Source organism: Bombina bombina, chromosome 7, assembly GCF_027579735.1.
Source record: "Bombina bombina isolate aBomBom1 chromosome 7, aBomBom1.pri, whole genome shotgun sequence".
NCBI classification, from domain to species: Eukaryota; Metazoa; Chordata; class Amphibia; order Anura; family Bombinatoridae; genus Bombina; species Bombina bombina.
In genome coordinates this window covers 428,821,387-428,840,839 of record NC_069505.1, presented here as the reverse complement: position 1 = coordinate 428,840,839, position 19,453 = coordinate 428,821,387, and the positions used below count along the sequence as shown (strand labels likewise).

The 19,453-nt window shown below is 41.0% G+C and overlaps 1 protein-coding gene across 1 annotated transcript; it reads right to left on the bottom strand.

The window, feature by feature from the left end:
- Positions 1-3,800: 3,800 nt before the first annotated feature.
- CBY1 (chibby family member 1, beta catenin antagonist) lies at positions 3,801-16,322 on the bottom strand. The gene is made up of 5 exons (XM_053689049.1): positions 16,249-16,322; positions 15,051-15,186; positions 14,090-14,195; positions 8,884-8,996; positions 3,801-4,375 (listed from the first exon to the last, which is right to left on the bottom strand). The coding sequence occupies exons 2-5, from the start codon at positions 15,126-15,128 to the stop codon at positions 4,295-4,297; spliced, it is 378 nt and encodes a 125-aa protein (XP_053545024.1). The 5' UTR covers positions 15,129-15,186; positions 16,249-16,322; the 3' UTR covers positions 3,801-4,294.
- Between the last annotated feature and the right edge of the window lie 3,131 nt (positions 16,323-19,453).

Sequence of the window (19,453 nt, the reverse complement as noted above, 5' to 3'; positions counted from 1 at the left end):
GCTATAGGCTAGTGAACAAACATTTAATTTCCTGATGAATGCTAGGAAAAAACAAAACACAAACACAAATGTTTCTTATAATACATGGGTGACAGAAGCATACAGACAATGATAATATGCAATAGACACTTGACAGAAAGTATGTCCCTATTGCATGTTACACCAGAAATTTAGGCTTTGTCAAGTAGGTATACAGGTAACCAGACAATTGTACCCCCTGTCTCATTAAAGAGATAGAAGGGTCAAATTTGAATTGTGCATGGGTGCATTTCAGTTTTAAATAGAAGCATTTCTGCAATATGCGTCCATTAGCAAAAATTCTTCTACTGTATACTGGTTCACTGGCCCTCACAGCATATGTGTGTATGCCTCTGAAAAAACAGTAATAACTTTTACTAGAAGTATTTTTCCTAAAGGAAGTATTTTGCACAGATGCTTCTTTTTAAAAATGGAAATGCATCCAAATGCAATTCAATTTTGACATTTTTATCAATTTAAAAGGGATATTATACATTATGAAGCAAAAATAGATGTATTGACCATACACATATTTGTGGGCAAAAGTTTTATGATTATAATTTAAAACATTTCATAAAAATATATAGACACAAATGCTGAATAGTCAACTCCCAACTGATATTCTTTTAATTTAAAGCCTATATTAAATATTATGATCAAATCAAGAGGGCTTGATAAATGTATCCAAAATCTAGGCTAAATATCTATCTATATCTAAATCTCTCTCTATGTATCCATTAACCCCTTCTCAATACATCCAGTAAAGGATATATTTCAAATACATTTAAGAGAAAATACAGTGTACAGTGTCAAGCGTCTGTCCTGTTATTGTTAACTTAACTATAACAGGACATACGCTTGACGCTGTACACTGTATTTTCTCTTAAATGTGTTTGAAAAATGAAAACTATCCTTTAGGTGTATTCTCCCAGATGAAACAGCTGATATTGCTCAATGCTCATTCAAAGCAGCAACCATAATTCTGTAAATGTAATGCTCTGGACTGGAGCTGGTATAAAGAGACATTTGAAAACATTAAAAAGAAAAAATATATAAGTACAGTGGCCCTTTAACAGCATAGCACCCTCTCTTGATCAAGATGTTATGGAACAAATCCAGATTTCCCACAATTCAGACGAGTCCTTAGGGGTTCGGACACTCACACAAACAAAAACAAAAAATCACAAAAAAGGTGGAATTTTGCAAATTTGGAAACTCAGAAAATGCAAGTTCTTAGCCATGTATAAATGAAATGCTATGTTGTTAAAGGGCCACTGTCTTGTACTTATTATTTTTTTTCTTTTTAATGTTTTCCAATCTCTTTTTATACCTAACAACATATATTAATTTAATATAAAGTATAATGAAGACAGAGCCAGAGTGTGTAAACTGCCAGTGCCAGACCAGTTTATTTATGAAGCAACTGCCAATGGATTTTTGTGTTAATAAATTAAGGACATTGCTGCATCAGCTTAGCAGCATCATGCATCTGCGGCATTATTTGAAGTGTTCCTACACAGAAACTGTGTTTGGTTTCAGTGAGTGCACTGTCTGTGCTGTGTAGGAATACTTTAAATACGGCCCCCCCACCCGCTGAAAGTCCTGACAAGTGGCGATGCCGGCAATGTTTTGCTCACGCAGTGCTCCCCATTATTTCCTATGGGAAACACATTGCCACTCACCGGCACTTTGCAGGTCCGCACCTTTATTAGAATATATTGACAGATGCTTTGAATATCGGGGCCTTGGAGAGTGTCGAGGGGGTGGTGGTCGTATGGAGAGTGTCTGGAGGGTGAGCATAAGATAAGGAGAGTGTTGGGGGGTGGGCTTAAGACTTGGAGAGTTTTTGGAGGGTAAGCAAAAGATTAGGAGAGTGTTGGGGGGGGTGGGCTTAATACTTGGAAAGTTTTTGCAGGGTGAGCAAAAGATTAGGAGAGTGTCTCTGGGGGGTGGGTGTAAGACTTAGAGAGTGTCTGGAGGGTGGGCTTAAGGCTTGGAGAGTTTCTGGAGGGTGAGCAGTAGACTTGGAGAGTGTCAGAGAGTGGGCGTAAGATGGTTTGCTTGCACATAATGGAGGTAGAGTGCCCGTTGGTGTGGCTAAAGTTGGAGATTATCTTAATGATTCAGCTAATCATCTCGCACTGTAACCAGGAGGAGGTGATCAGCTTATATATAGACATGGTGAAGAGATGGGACAACAGTCCACAATGTTCCATTTATAATAAAATTCTATAAATGTTTTTTAATACAATAAAACTTTGTACATGATTCATTTACATACACGCAAATGTAACTGTCTCCCCCCAGTGCATTTAGCCCATTTTAGGAGGGTCCCAGTGAAGAAATCCTGATGGTCTAGTAGAGTTGAGAGGGCACCAGTGTATGTGTGCAGCTGCAATCTGACAGGGTGTGCATGTGACTACACTGAATGTTCTCTCTTCCCAGTTACAATGTTCTATTGGGTATGGGAAGATCATTGGTGATTTCATCTGGAACTCTGTACCTGACCACTGTAACCTCCCTTAGCCCTCCTCATCCCCATGTGAACCTCCCTTAACCTTCCTCATCCCCATGTGACCCTCCCTTAGCCTTCCTCATCCCCATGTGACCCTCCCTTAGCCTTCGTCATCCCCATGTGACCCTCCCTTAACCTTCCTCAACCCCATGTGACCCTCCCTTAACCTTCCTCAACCCCATGTGACTCTCCCTTAGCCTTCCTCAACTCCATTCAAACCTCCCTTCGCCTTCCTACACCCCATACGCCCCTCAATTTGTCTTCCTCAACCCCATGTGACTTTCACCTAGCCTTCCTCAACCCCATGTGACTGTCCCTTAGCCTTCCTAAACCCCATGTGACCCTCCCTTAACCTTCCACAACCCCATGTGACCCTCCCTTAACCTTCCACAACCCCATGTGACCCTCCCTTAACCTTCCACAACCCCATGTGACCCTCCCTTAACCTTCCACAACCCCATGTGACCCTCCCTTAACCTTCCTCAACCCCATGTAACCCTCCCTTAGACTTCCTCAACCCCATGTGACCCTCCGTTAGCCTTCCTCAACCCCATATGACCCTCCCTTAGCCTTCCTCAACCCCATGTGACCCTCCCTTAGCCTTCCTCAACCCCATGTGACCCTCCCTCAACCCCATGTGACCCTCCCTTAGCCTTCCTCAACCCCATGTGACCCTCCCTTAGCCTTCCTCAACCCCATGTGACCCTCCCTGAGCCTTCCTCAACCCCATGTGACCCTCCCTTAGCCTTCCTCAACCCCATGTGACTCTCCCTTAGCCTTCCTCAACTCCATGTGACTCTCCCTTAGCCTTCCTCAACCCCATGTGACCCTCCGTTAGCCTTCCTCAACCCCATGTGACCCTCCCTTAGCCTTCCTCAATCCCATGTGACTCTCCCTTAGCTTTCCTCAACTCCATGTGACTCGCCTTCTCAACCCAATTTGAACCTTCCTTAGCCTTCCTACACCCCATGTGGCCCTCCCTTTGTCTTCCTCAACCCCATGTGACCCTCAAACATCCCTGACCCCTGTGGATAATTTCAGCTTTTCCTGACCTAACAGACAATCCTTTGCTTTCCCCTAACCCTGTGGATAATCCCTTTGTTTTACCTTATTCAAAAGACAATCCCAAGATTTCCCTGAACCATTATTTATTCTCTCGTCCTTTCACCAGTCATCAGATCACACAACATCTTCTCTCTGCACAGGGAAATCTCTAATTAAGAGATTAACTCCACAGATTAGATATGAACAAAACATAACTAGGTAATAAAGTTTTTTGCAAATATTTTAATACAATTTAAAAATATAACATTTCTAAAAAAAAAACACACAAATATTTACCAACCATCTAAAAATAGTTAATATAAAAAAAACTAACGATATATAAAATTATCAGTATAATCTGTGCAATGCGATTGGATGACGCCTGTGAAATTAATCTATAAAGAGACATTACATGTCTGCAAACATTAAATGCACTAATGAGTGTGTCATTTCCGCATCAGTAAACCCACAAAGGGTAACGATAACGTTGCACTGCAGACATTGCAGCGCTAGATCATAACGACGACAGTGATTGGTTGCTATTTGTGTATGCCGTTCCTAAGTGGCTCACCGACCATGTCTTCCTCAGGAGGTGCAATGTGTCCTGCACGCTAGTGGTTTAATGTATAGTTTGGTAATGGCAGATGAGGAAGCCTCACATCTGCCAGACAACACCATCAGATGGTGCCAGTATTGTCCACACTCTTTGTGCAACGTTCATTTTCTCCTTGCGCTCAGATTCCTCATCTCTTCCAGCTCTTTGTCCTTCAGGTGCGACTCAGCTGTGGTCTCCGAGAGCTGCAATAAGGGGAACAGAAACATCAGACAACAGTGACCTTCACCTTAGCATTTTATAAATCCCCCATATGGCTTCCTATTAAAGGGACACTGAACCCAAATTTTTTTCTTTTGCGATTTAGATAGAGCAGGAATTTTAAGCAACTTTCTAATTTACTAATTTATCGATTTTTCTTCGTTCTCTTGCTATCGGGTGAATTTATCCACCAATCAGCAAGAACAACCCAGGTTGTTCACCAAAAATGGGCCGGCATCTAAACTTGCATTCTTGCTTTTCAAATAAAGATACCCAGAGAATGGAGAAATGTTGATAATAGGAGTAAATTAGAAAGTTGCTTAAAATTGCTGCTCTATCTGAATCATGAAAGAAAAATTTGGTTTCAGCGTCCCCAAAAACTAGTATGCCCGTATCTCCAAACATAAGTCAAATGTAATAAAAATTATTAATAAAAAGATAGATAATCCCTTGCATAAAAAAAACGGTTATATTAATATACTTTTTACGTCTGTGATTACCTTGTATCTAGACCTCTGCAGACTACCCCTTATCTCAGTTATATTAATATACTTTTTACTTCTGTGATTACCTTGTATCTAAGCCTCTGCAGACTGCTCCTTATCTCAGTTATATTAATATACGTTTTACCTCTGTGATTACCCTGTATCTAAGCCTCTGCAGACTGCCCCTTATCTCAGTTATATTAATATACTTTTTACCTCTGTGATTACCTTGTATCTAAGCCTCTGCAGACTACCCCTTATCTCAGTTATATTAATATACTTTTTACGTCTGTGATTACCTTGTATCTAAACCTCTGCAGACTGCTCCTTATCTCAGTTATATTAATATACGTTTTACCTCTGTGATTACCCTGTATCTAAGCCTCTGCAGACTGCCCCTTATCTCAGTTATATTAATATACTTTTTACCTCTGTGATTACCTTGTATCTAAGCCCCTGCAGACTGCCCCCTTATCTCAGATATATTAATATACTTTTTACCTCTGTGATTACCTTGTATCTAAACCTCTGCAGACTGCTCCTTATCTCAGTTATATTAATATACTTTTTACCTCTGTGATTACCTTGTATCTAAACCTCTGCAGACTGCCCCTTATCTCAGTTATATTAATATACTTTTTACCTATGTGATTACTTTGTATCTAAGCCTCTGCAGGCTGCCCCTTATCTCAGTTATATTAATACAATTTTACCTCTTTGATTACCTTGTATCTAAGCCTCTGCAGACTGCTCTTTATCTCAGTTATATTAATATACTTTTACCTCTGTGATTACCCTGTATCCAAGCCTCTGCAGACTGCCCCTTATCTTAGTTATATTAATATATGTTTTACCTCTGTGATTACCTTGTATCCAAGCCTCTGCAGACTGTCCCTTATCTCAGTTATATTACTATACTTTTTACCTCTGTGAATAGTTTGTATCTAAGCCTCTGCAGACTGCTCCTTATCTCAGTTATATTACTACACTTTTTTACCTCTGTAATTACCCTGTGTCTAAGCCTCTACAGACTGCCCCTTATCTCAGTTATATTAATATATTTTTTACCTCTGTGATTACCTTGTATCTAAGCCTCTGCAGACTGCCCCTTATCTCAGTTATATTAATATACTTTTTACCTCTGTGATTACCATGTATCTAAGCCTCTGCAGACTGCCCCCTTATCTTAGTTATATTAATATACTTTTTACCTCTGTGATTACCTTGTATCTAAGCCCCTGCAGACTGCCCCCTTATCTCAGATATATTAATATACTTTTTACCTCTGTGATTACCTTGTATCTAAACCTCTCTAGACTGCTCCTTATCTCAGTTATATTAATATACTTTTTACCTCTGTGATTACCTTGTATCTAAACCTCTGCAGACTGCCCCTTATCTCAGTTATATTAATATACTTTTTACCTATGTGATTACTTTGTATCTAAGCCTCTGCAGGCTGCCCCTTATCTCAGTTATATTAATACAATTTTACCTCTGTGATTACCTTGTATCCAAGCCTCTGCAGACTGCCCCTTATCTCAGTTATATTAATATACGTTTTACCTATGTGATTACCTTGTATCTAAGCCTCTGCAGACTGCTCTTTATCTCAGTTATATTAATATACTTTTACCTCTGTGATTACCCTGTATCCAAGCCTCTGCAGACTGTCCCTTATCTCAGTAATATTAATATATGTTTTACCTCTGTGATTACCTTGTATCCAAGCCTCTGCAGACTGTCCCTTATCTCAGTTATATTACTATACTTTTTACCTCTGTGAATAGTTTGTATCTAAGCCTCTGCAGACTGCTCCTTATCTCAGTTATATTAATACACTTTTTTACCTCTGTAATTACCCTGTGTCTAAGCCTCTACAGACTGCCCCTTATCTCAGTTATATTAATATACTTTTTACCTCTGTGATTACCTTGTATCTAGACCTCTGCAGACTGCCCCTTATCTCAGTTATATTAATATACTTTTTACGTCTGTGATTACCTTGTATCTAAGCCTCTGCAGACTGCTCCTTATCTCAGTTATATTAATATACGTTTTACCTCTGTGATTACCCTGTATCTAAGCCTCTGCAGACTGCCCCTTATCTCAGTTATATTAATATACTTTTTACCTCTGTGATTACCTTGTATCTAAGCCTCTGCAGACTGCCCCTTATCTCAGTTATATTAATATACTTTTTACCTCTGTGATTACCTTGTATCTAACCCTCTGCAGACTGCTCCTTATCTCAGTTATATTAATATACGTTTTACCTCTGTGATTACCTTGTATCTAACCCTCTGCAGACTGCTCCTTATCTCAGTTCTTTGATAGACTTTCATTTTAGCCAGACTCATAAATAACTCCATGGGGTGAGCAGAATGTTATCTATATGGCACACATTAACTAGTGGTGTCTTACTGTTAAAAACTGTCAAAATACACTGAGATAAGAGGTGGCCTTCAAGAGCTTAGAAATTAGCATATGATCCTTCCTAGGTTTAGCTTTCAACAAAGAATACCAAGAAAATAAAGCAAATCAGATGATAAAGTAAATTAGAAAGTTGTTTAAAATTACATCCCCGATCTGAATCATGAAAGTTTAATTTTGACTAGACCGTCCCTTTAAGAAGCTGTTTCACTATTGTTACTTAGCGAGTTCTTTTCACATTGATCTTGACACAATTTATTGATCCCTTTTAGGCTGTTTCCTCTCTCATTTTCTTTACTTACCAACCCCCCCTCTGACTAAACGTTGTAGCACATATGAAAGGAAGAAATGACTCTGTATAGAGTGATAGTGAATATCCCTAGGGAGACGTCTCATTAGATCTATTGAGTTCATCCCTAGGGAGACGTCTCATTATATCTATTGAGTTCATCCCTAGGGAGACGTCTCATTATATCTATTGAGTTCATCCCTAGGGAGACGTCTCATTATATCTATTGAGTTTATCTCTAGGAAGACGTCTCATTAGATCTATTGAGCTTATCCCTAGGGAGACGTCTCATTAGATCTATTGAGTTCATCCCTAGGGAGACGTCTCATTAGATCTATTGAGTTCATCCCTAGGGAGACGTCTCATTAGATCTATTGAGTTCATCCCTAGGGAGACGTCTCATTAGATCTATTGAGCTTATCCCTAGGGAGACGTCTCATTAGATCTATTGAGTTCATCCCTAGGGAGATGTCTCATTAGATCTATTGAGTTCATCCCTAGGGAGACGTCTCATTAGATCTATTGAGTTTATCCCTAGGGAGACGTCTCATTAGATCTATTGAGTTTATCCCTAGGGTCTCATTAGATCTATTGAGTTCATCCCTAGGGTCTCATTAGATCTATTGAGTTCATCCCTAGGAAGATGTCTCATTAGATCTATTGAGTTCATCCCTAGGGAGACGTCTCATTAGATCTATTGAGTCCATCCCTAGGGAGACTTCTCATTAGATCTATTGAGTTCATCCCTAGGGAGACTTCTCATTAGATCTATTGAGTTCATCCCTAGGGAGACGTCTCATTAGCTCTATTGATGGACAGACCACTGCTTCTCTGTGCATTAGGTTATTTCAGTTCATACACATTACATCTTAAAGGGACATGAAACCCAATTTTAACAACTTTTTTATGTTATTTCCATTATCAAGTTGTTTTGACTTCTTGATATCATTTGTTGAAAAGCAGGAAGGTAAGCTCAGGAGCGTGCACGTGCACTATATGACAGCAGTTTTTAAAGAATGTTACTCATTTGCAAGAGCACTGGATGGCAGCACTATTTATTGCCATATAGTGCTCCAGTCACCTAACTAGGTATCTTTTCAACAAAGAATATCATGAGAACAAAGAAAATTGGATCACAGAAGTAAATGTTACTTTTTTTTTAAAGTGTATTAGTTGTCTGAATCCCAGAAGAAACGTATTGGTTTTATATCAACGTAAAGAATTAACAAATGTATCTGACATTTAGAAACAACTATAGGCTTACACCTCTACGCTCATCACTCACCATATCCAGTAAGATGTCAGCTTTCAGGCGCAGCAAGTTGTTCTCTTCTTCCAGTTGTTGGTTTCGCTTCCGCAGACGCTGGATCTCCTTGTGTGATCCGGTACCGCCTGATTCTGTAATTGATAAGAACCAGACCATCCAGTGTAAAGACCCAGACTAACAGATCCCCATGCATATCAGGCCAGCCCAACAGAACCTCATAGGTACCATGCCAGTCAATAGAACCTTATGGGTACTAGGCCGACCAACAGAAACTCATGAGCACCATGCCAGTCAATAGAACCTTATGGGTACTAGGCCGACCAACAGAACCTCATGGCACCGTGCCAGTCAATAGAACCATATGGGTACTAGGCCGACCAACAGAACCTCATGGGTACCATGCCAGTCAATAGAACCTTATGGGTACTAGGCCCACCAACGGAACCTCATGATTACCATGCCAGTCAATAGAACCTTATGGGTACTAGGCCCACCAACGGAACCGCATTGGTACCATGCCAGTCAATATAACCTTATGGGTACTAGGCCGACCAACAGAACCTCATGCGAACCATGCCAGTCAATAGAACCTTATGGGTACTAGACCGAGCAACAGAACCTCATGGCACCATGCCAGTCAATAGAACCTCATGGATACTAGACCGAACAACAGAACCTCATGGATACCATGCCAGTCAATAGAACCTTGTGGGTACTAGGCCCACCAACAGAACCTCATGGGTACCATGCCAGTCAATAGAAAATTATGGGTACTAGGCCCACCAACAGAACCTCATGGGTACGAGTTAACACTAAGTGCCTAATGCTAATGGGACCCTATGCTTTAATAAATTGACCCCTAGCGGTCAAACAAGTGGATAATCAGAAAGGAGGTTATTAAAGCGCCAAAGAACAATGGCCGGGTCCAGAGTATATAAAATATGTATCAATTTATTCAAAACAATATAATATAAAAATTATAATATAAAAATTAACATTCCATAAAACAGTAAAATAATAATCAAGGATCCAAGATTTTACAATAAGTTAAAACCAATATGCCAGATTAAAACAATTCTTTACTTAGACAATCTTTCCATGGAATTGTAATGAATCAATCGTGTGGGATATCTAGCTGTGTAATGAGTTTAGTAAAGATAATTAAGCTTGAGAGACAATTTATGTGTTAATAGATCTGTCTGCTGTTAGATGAATGTATTGTACATCAAATGGTAATCCACAATAAAAATGATAAAATAATTTGTGCAGTATGAATGTGCTTGTGTTGGCAGTAAGTGGATGTCTTCAAATAAACTTAAGTGTAAGTGAAAATACCAAAAATTGATTGTGTCTTCAAAAAAAACTTTTTGAAAAAATAGTTGAAAAACAAACCATTCAAACGATAATCAAAGAACAGTGTGAGCACACAACCTTAATAGAACAATTGTAAATCAACGATCTTCAAAATATGTGCAGTAATATTCAAAGGAAATAACAATCAATAGTGAAAAATAAAACTTGCAAGTTAAAAGAAAAAGGTATATTAGAAAAAATAGTCCTGAATGAGTGTGAACAATCACACAACCATATAAAAATGTCAGATTGAGATATAGGTGTATTCTTGATTTTTCTCCCAATAAGGTGCAATGGTTTTCTCCCAGTGTTTTTCTCCCAATGTAAAGTGCAATCTATCTCCTAAGTGGTGACCCAAACGGTCAATTCAGCTTTCTGCAGTTATAGTCCTTTCTGCCAAAAAAACAAAAACAATAATAGTGCAGATGTTTTAAATAAAATAATCCTACCAGAGTGTCACTTACCAGTCGACGCGTTTCGGTCATACACTGACCTTTATCAAGATTGGTTTTACCTTATATTTGGAGTCTTTATATACCCTGTTTGGTTGTTATTTTTTCGTATTTTCGTAATACCGGAAGTGGGGTTTACTACTTCCGGTTTCGCTTAACGCTAATGTTTCTTATCTTGTTTGTATAACTAAGTAGCCTCACAAACTTCGACTATCGCAACCTAGTACGCATCTGACTTCAAGTCTAATTACTGATAACTAACACCGTGACACTAAACAAACAGTTTATACATTAGATTGTATAACTAAGTAGCCTCACAAACTTCGACTATCGCAACCCAGTACGCATCTGACTTTAAGTCTAATTACTGATGACTAACATCGTGACACTAAACAAACAGTTTATTAAATATAAGTATTTGATCACCTTAACTCATCCAAAACAAATATTTAACATCAACATACATGGAATATAAAAATGAGGATGTCTATTACATCTAAGGTGTATTACCTTTACATAAAAATTCTATAGATTAATATCACCTTTACAAAACTGGACCTGATATATGTCCAAACAAAACCAAAACTAAACCTTTTTGAAAAAAAACAATTAAAAATTTTTCAAGCTTGATATAAAACAATATAAACGGATGACAAAGTCCGCATGTTATATTGTTATAATTATATAGCCCCTCCATTTGGTCCTCAATTTCCATCTAAAGAGATTATAATCTCTATCGCTCTTTGCGTATTGGCCCCACTTCATACCAAATCCATAATCCATAAACATTGCAAGAGAATTCATAATTATATAAAAACAACAAAGACAGAGCATTTAGTTCACAAGACATATTAGAAAAGATAATCGTTTTATCTAGTTTCCTACAAAAACCTAACATTAAGGTTGGATAATCAGAAAGAAATTTTAAAATCCAAAAATATTGGCATGTATCTAAAAAATATATTGAATGAGATCATTTATAAGACTCAATTCTTAACAAGTGGAGGATTAAATTTCGTAAATTTCGCAATGTGAAAATGTATAAGAACAAATGACAATGTACAGGGCCTTTGTAAAACGAAGATATTGAAACTCCATATACCATTATAAAATTGTTAACACATTTTGTGAAAGATGTGTATCTTCGTTTATTGTAATCTAATGCTCACGCATTGATGCTACATATGGGCTTTAATGTTAAAACTGTTTATAATGTTTTCAACATACACCATAAATACCCGTATCTCAGATCATAAATTAATAGACCCCTTCGCAATTTGTTCACTAACATCAATAGGAATGAATAGAATTACTTAATCCAATACACACCCCTAGATCTAGCCAATGATTGGGAAGGTGCGAGAGGCTGACAGTGCCCACTGAACAGGCCGGGTGACACCAATAAGCTAATTTGGAAATACAACACATATGCTTTTACTACATATTACCAATAGCCAATGGGTGTTATCATATGGAACACGCCTCAGATTCTGACCAATAAGATAATAAGAAAAACGGGAGTTCGAATCAAAAGTATATACAAAAAATTTGCCCTAGATTATATATAGTTAAGGATAAAAACCACAAGATTCGACTAGACAAAACATAATGTTAACAGAAATGTTATAAAAAAACAAGATAAGAAACATTAGCGTTACACGAAACCGGAAGTAGTAAACCCCACTTCCGGTATTACGAAAATACGATAAAATAACAACCAAACAGGGTATATAAAGACCCAAAATATAAGGTAAAACCAGTCTTGATAAAGGTCAGTGTATGACCGAAACGCGTCGACTGGTAAGTGACACTCTGGTAGGATTATTTTATTTAAAACATCTGCACTATTATTGTTTTTGTTTTTTTGGCAGAAAGGACTATAACTGCAGAAAGCTGAATTGACCGTTTGGGTCACCACTTAGGAGATAGATTGCACTTTACATTGGGAGAAAAACACTGGGAGAAAACCATTGCACCTTATTGGGAGAAAAATCAAGAATACACCTATATCTCAATCTGACATTTTTATATGGTTGTGTGATTGTTCACACTCATTCAGGACTATTTTTTCTAATATACCTTTTTCTTTTTTCTTTTAACTTGCAAGTTTTATTTTTCACTATTGATTGTTATTTCCTTTGAATATTACTGCACATATTTTGAAGATCGTTGATTTACAATTGTTCTATTAAGGTTGTGTGCTCACACTGTTCTTTGATTATCGTTTGAATGGTTTGTTTTTCAACTATTTTTTCAAAAAGTTTTTTTTGAAGACACGATCAATTTTTGGTATTTTCACTTACACTTAAGTTTATTTGAAGACATCCACTTACTGCCAACACAAGCACATTCATACTGCACAAATTATTTTATCATTTTTATTGTGGATTACCATTTGATGTACAATACATTCATCTAACAGCAGACAGATCTATTAACACATAAATTGTCTCTCAAGCTTAATTATCTTTACTAAACTCATTACACAGCTAGATATCCCACACGATTGATTCATTACAATTCCATGGAAAGATTGTCTAAGTAAAGAATTGTTTTAATCTGGCATATTGGTTTTAACTTATTGTAAAATCTTGGATCCTTGATTATTATTTTACTGTTTTATGGAATGTTAATTTTTATATTATAATTTTTATATTATATTGTTTTGAATAAATTGATACATATTTTATATACTCTGGACCCGGCCATTGTTCTTTGGCGCTTTAATAACCTCCTTTCTGAACCTCATGGGTACCATGCCAGTCAATAGAACCATATGGGTACTTGGCCGACCGACAGAACCTCATGGGTACCATGCCAGTCAATAGAACCATATGGGTACTAGGCCAACTGACAGAACCTCATGGGTACCATGTCAGTCAATAGAAACTTATGGGTACTAGGCCGACCAACAGAACCTTGTGGGCACCATGCCAGTCAATAGAACCTTAAGGGTTCTAGGCCCACCAACAGAACCTCTTGGGTAGCATGCCAGTCAATAGAATCTTATGGGTACTAGGCCGAACAACAGAACCTCATGGGTAGCAGGACAGACCAACAGAACCTTATGGGTACCAGGCCAGTCATAGAACCTTATGGGTATTAGGCTGAGAAACAGAACCTTATGGGTACCAGGCCAGACCAACAGAACCTTGTGGGCACCAGACCAGGAAATTAAAGACACAGAATAAGATTAAATGAACATTCTAATGCACAACTAAAATGTTGTAATTCATTATACACTTAGCACTGTACTCCAGCCTAGGAATCACACTGCAGCTCCTGAGCAGGACACAGCTGTGATTGGCAGCTACATGCGTATCCTGCTCCTGATTGGTTCATCGGCCGTATCTTGCTAAGCAGCTGCCTTGTGCTACAGGGCACTTAAGGACAATCATAGACAGGTCAGAGCAACTCACCTGTTATCCACTGCCCATTCTCAAACTTCATGCTCTGGCCAGCGATGGTGATATTTGGTGACCCATAATCCAGGCCCAGCTCTGTTTCTTTGGTTGTCCTGTCCAGCTACAATACAAAAATAATACATATTAGGATTCCCAACCCCATCCCTGATAAACAACTTCTATGTAACTTACAGACACTCAGAATCAAGTGAGGAAACTGTGAAGCCGAGGTGCACCGGGCAAGTCATATAGTGACCACGGCAGTCACTAAAGCCTATTGTCATTTCTACAACTCAACTGCTGCAGGTTGTATCTGGTTCATCAGAAGCTGGAACAGACTTGTATTATATTCAGTAGATAGTGAGACTAAATCCTTACTGCAATGTATTATCTTAGAGCCCTAGGGCCCCCAGCAGCTCCCCTTATAATAATGCGCAGCCTCATGTTGGTGTCTCTCTGTATAAAACACAATGCATGAGTTGCAGATGGTAGAAGGCTCTTTATACGATGACTCTCTTGCCCTCTGAGCCAATCAGGAAGTGTCACTGTTACAATGTGATTCTATATCTGCAACAATGTGTCAGCGTATTATAGATTGCTGAAAGAAAAGATATTATATGATTGGAGATGAGACCGCCACACACATTTTGAACTCCAGCAACACCCCTATCCTGTTTCAGATGTGGACACAACCTGTGATTGGAGCATACACATGTATGCAAGCTCCTGATTGGTTCACCAGCTGTGTCTTCCTCTAAAGTGGTGCAGGAGCACAGATCTGACAGTATATTTATCCTCCTTGCAGGAGGAATCACATTGTATAAGAAAAGAACCTGTTTAAGAATAAAATACTGTAACAGAATAGGTCATATTAATTATACACTACACTGTCTCTTTAATAAAATCTAGTAGAAAAATATATATTTTCATTTGGCTCGATTCTAGAAGGTTATGTCCTTGTTGCGTATAAACTTACTGCATGCAGATTGGAGAGCGACGCAGATTTTCTTGGTGGCGTTTTCTTGGGGCTAAACGTATTCCCAAACAGCGGCATCTTGCGCGAGAAGATGGAGGACTCCAGGGTTGGTTTGTCGTCTCTTCCTAGTAAGATTCTGTGAAGAACAAACAATATAACAATTTATATGAGGGACGGCATCACCCTCAGGTGTTAGGACACGGGTGTCACTGATAACAAATTGTCACTGATAACAAATTCACTGGCACTGATAACAAATTGTCACTGATAACAAATTCACTGGCACTGATAACAAATTGTCACTGATAACAAATTCACTGGCACTGATAACAAATTCACTGGCACGGATGACAAATTCACTGGCACTGATGACAAATTCACTGGCACTGATGACAAATTCACTGGCACGGATGACAAATTCACTGGCACGGATGACAAATTCACTGGCACTGATGACAAATTGGCACTGATAACAAATTCACTGGCACTGATGACAAATTCACTGGCACTGATAACAAATTCACTGGCACTGATAACAAATTCACTGGCACTGATGACAAATTCACTGGCACCACCATCATGTTTGGTTTCACTGTGACTAATACAAAGACATGAGAGTCAAAACTAAACTTACACTGATCAGAGCAGCAGTTAGAAAATACTTTTTTTTACTTTATTCTCTTGTTAATTAAAATATAAAAAGGCCCCTAATGGTGCAATCTTGTTTATGAAGATAACTGATCAGACCATTTATTCTGACTCGTTCTCACCTTTTTTTTGCTTGTTTGTATCTGTTTTATATGTTGATTGCGTTTTTATTTGTGAGATTTGTGCCCCCCTACAGATAACGCTGCACATCTCCATATACCTTATTCTCTTGGTAACCTTTGTTGAAAAGCATACTTAGGTAGGCTCAGGAGCTGCACTACTGGGAGCTAGCTGCTGATTGGTGGCTGCACTTATATGACTCTTCACATTGGCTCATTAGTTGTGCTCAGCTATCTCCCAGTAGTGCACTGCTGCTCTGGAGCTGACTCTGCAGGGGTTAAACACATAATTAGATACATGCAGCATTTTGTTTTAGCACTTTTATGTCCCTTTAATAATTTGTCCTGATGATTTAAAAGAAAACAAAAATAGTTTTATGATATTAAAGTCGCATTAACATGCCCCATAAGGTAACATCAGCAGCACTTACATTACATGGGTGTGAGAGCAGCGGAATCCCTTTACCGTGCACCGAGCACTGACCACCGTATCTCCCGGTCTGAACAGCCTGTTGTGCTCTGCGCATGCGCAAAGAGTGGAAACAACCACATGAGGCACACGATGGGGGAGCAAAAAGAAGCTCAGCAGCATAGACTGCAACAGACACCGCTGGGCGCAGTCTTGTCACTATTATTGAGCCTATAAATCCTCTATATGTTACTTATATTGCTGTATTACAGTAGACAAAAAGAAAACAAAATTAACACCCCCATGTGAGAAACATGGACAAGTCCAGGCTTTAGTAACCATGGTAACGGCTTCAACAGCTTAAACTGTCAGAGGTTGTTGAATGTACCATTATTGCTGCAAATGATGGGGGAGGACAAGGTCCTATCATGCTGTTTGCTACTCAGATGCTTCATTTCTTTTCTTGTTAGTACATTAACCAGCCGATAAAAACACGCGTGTGACGGTAACTGCTCGTGTTCCGGGGCTGCCCGGTGAAATAACAAGTGTAAAGTGGTTCAGTCCGCACGGTCTCCTAGGTAACCGGGCAAGCTTATGCTAATGGACTACTTCTGATTAAAGGGACAGCTACCCAAATTCAGGTAACGATAAAACATTACAGCAGCTACCGAGATCACACTGCCCCCTCCAGCTCTGGGCTTACATTACCCTCTCACACCGATATACCGGCGTAGGGAGCCTGGCATAACAGTTACCTGTGCTTTAAGACTTGATTCTGATATCGCCCTCTCACCTGTGCCCTGAGCCTGGCATCACACTCTCACCTTGACACTAAGCCTGGCATGACTTTAATACTTGGCCTGGCATCCACCTCTAACCTATGCTCTGAGCCTGGTATCACCCTCTCACCTGTGCTATGATCCTGGTATCACCCTCTCACCTCTGCTATGAGCCTTGTATCACCCTCTCACCTGTGCTTTGAGCCTGGTATGACCCTCTCACCTGTGCTATAAGCCTGGTATCACCCTCTCACCTGTGCTATAAGCCTGGTATCACCCTCTCACCTGGGCCCTGAGCCTGGCATCACCCTCTCACCTGTGCTATGAGCCTGGTATCGCCTCTCACCTGTGCCCTGAGCCTGGCATCACCCTCTCACCTTGACACTAAGCCTGGCATGACTTTAATACTTGGCCTGGCATCCACCTCTCACCTATGGTCTGAGCCTGGTGTCACCCTCTCACCTGTGCTCTGAGCCTGGTATCACCCTCTCACCTGTGCTATGAGCCTGGTATCACCCTCTCACCTCTGCTATGAGCCTGGTATCACCCTCTCACCTGTGCTCTGAGCCTGGTATCACCCTCACCTGTGCTATAAGCCTGGTATCACCCTCTCACCTGTGCTATAAGCCTGGTATCACCCTCTCACCTGGGCCCTGAGCCTGGCATCACCCTCTCACCTGTGCTATGAGCCTGGTATCACCCTCTCACCTGTGCTCTGAGCCTGGCATCCACCTCTCACCTGTGCTCTGAGCCTGGCATCCACCTCTCACCTGTGCTCTGAGCCTGGTATCTCCCTCTCACCTGTGTTATGAGCCTGGCATCACCCTCTCACCTGTGCTATGAGCCTGGTATCACCCTCTCACCTGTGCTCTGAGCCTGGCATCACCCTCTCACCTGTGCTCTGAGCCTGGCATCCACCTCTCACTTGTGCTCTGAGCCTGGCATCCACCTCTCACCTGTGCTCTGAGCCTGGCATCCACCTCTCACCTGTGCTATGAGCCTGGCACCACCCTCTCACCTGTGCTATGAGCCTGGTATCCACCTCTCACCTGTGCTATGAGCCTGGTACCAGCCTCTCACCTGTGCTATAAGCCTGGCATCACCCTCTCACCTGTGCTATGAGCCTGGCATCACCCTCTCACTTGTGCTATAAGTCTGGCATCACCCTCTCACCTATGCTCTGAGCCTGGCATCACCCTCTCACCTATGCTCTGAGCCTGGCATCACCCTCTCACCTGTGCTATGAGCCTGGTACCACCCTCTCACATGTGCTCTGAGCCTGGCATCACCCTCTCACCTGTGCTCTGAGCCTGGCATCGCCCTCTCACCTGTGCTATGAGCCTGGCATCACCCTCTCACCTGTGCTATGAGCCTGGCATCCACCTCTCGCCTGTGCTATGAGCCTGGCATCACCCTCTAACCTGTGCTATGAGCCTGGCATCACCCTCTCACCTGTGCTATGAGCCTGGCATCCACCTCTCACCTGTGCTATGAGCCTGGTATCACCCTCTAACCTGTGCTATAAGCCTGGCATCACCCTCTCACCTGTGCTATGAGCCTGGCATCACCCTCTCACCTGTGCTATTTACCTGGTATCACCCTCTCACCTGTGCTATGAGCCTGGTATCACACTCTCACCTATGCTCTGAGCCTGGCATCACCCTCTCACCTGTGCTATGAGCCTGGTATCACCCTCTCACCTGTGCCCTGAGCCTGGCCTCACCCTCTCACCTGTGCTCTAAGCCTGGCATCACCCTCTCACCTGTGCTATGAGCCTGGCATCCACCTCTCGCCTGTGCTATGAGCCTGGTATCCATCTCTCACCTGTGCTCTAAGCCTGGCATTACCCTCTCACCTGTGCTATGAGCCTGGCATCCACCTCTTGCCTGTGCTATGAGCCTGGTATCCACCTCTCACCTGTACTATGAGCCTGGTATCACCCTCTCACCTATGCTCTGAGCCTGGCATCACCCTCTCACCTGTGCTATGAGCCTGGTATCACCCTCTCACCTGTGCCCTGAGCCTGGCCTCACCCTCTCACCTGTGCTCTGAGCCTGGCATCACCCTCTGTGCAATGAGCCTGGTCTCACCCTCTCACCTGTGCCCTGAGCCTGGTATCACCCTCTCACCTGTGCAATGAGCCTGGCATCACCCTCTCACCTATGCTATGAGCCTGGCATCACCCTCTCACCTGTACTATGAGCCTGGCATCACCCTCTCACCTGTACTATGAGCCTGGCATCACCCTCTCACCTGTGTTATGAGCCTGGTATCACCCTCTCACCTGTGCTCTGAGCCTGGTATCACCCTCTCACCTGTGTTATGAGCCTGGCATCACCCTCTCACCTGTGCTATGAGCCTGGCATCCACCTCTCACCTGTGCTATGAGCCTGGCATCACCCTCTCACCTGTGCTATGAGCCTGGCATCACCCTCTCACATGTGCAAT

What these genes read in the sequence shown, in the direction of transcription:
- CBY1 (XM_053689049.1), bottom strand. Translation starts at nt 15,128, where the DNA reads ATGCCGCTGTTTGGGAATACGTTTAGCCCCAAGAAAACGCCACCAAGA. An exon ending in CGCTCTCCAATCTGCATGCA is followed by an intron (nt 14,196 to 15,050) that starts GTAAGTTTATAC and finishes TTTGTATTGTAG; the next exon opens with CTGGACAGGACAACCAAAGA. An exon ending in GAATGGGCAGTGGATAACAG is followed by an intron (nt 8,997 to 14,089) that starts GTGAGTTGCTCT and finishes TATCAATTACAG; the next exon opens with AATCAGGCGGTACCGGATCA.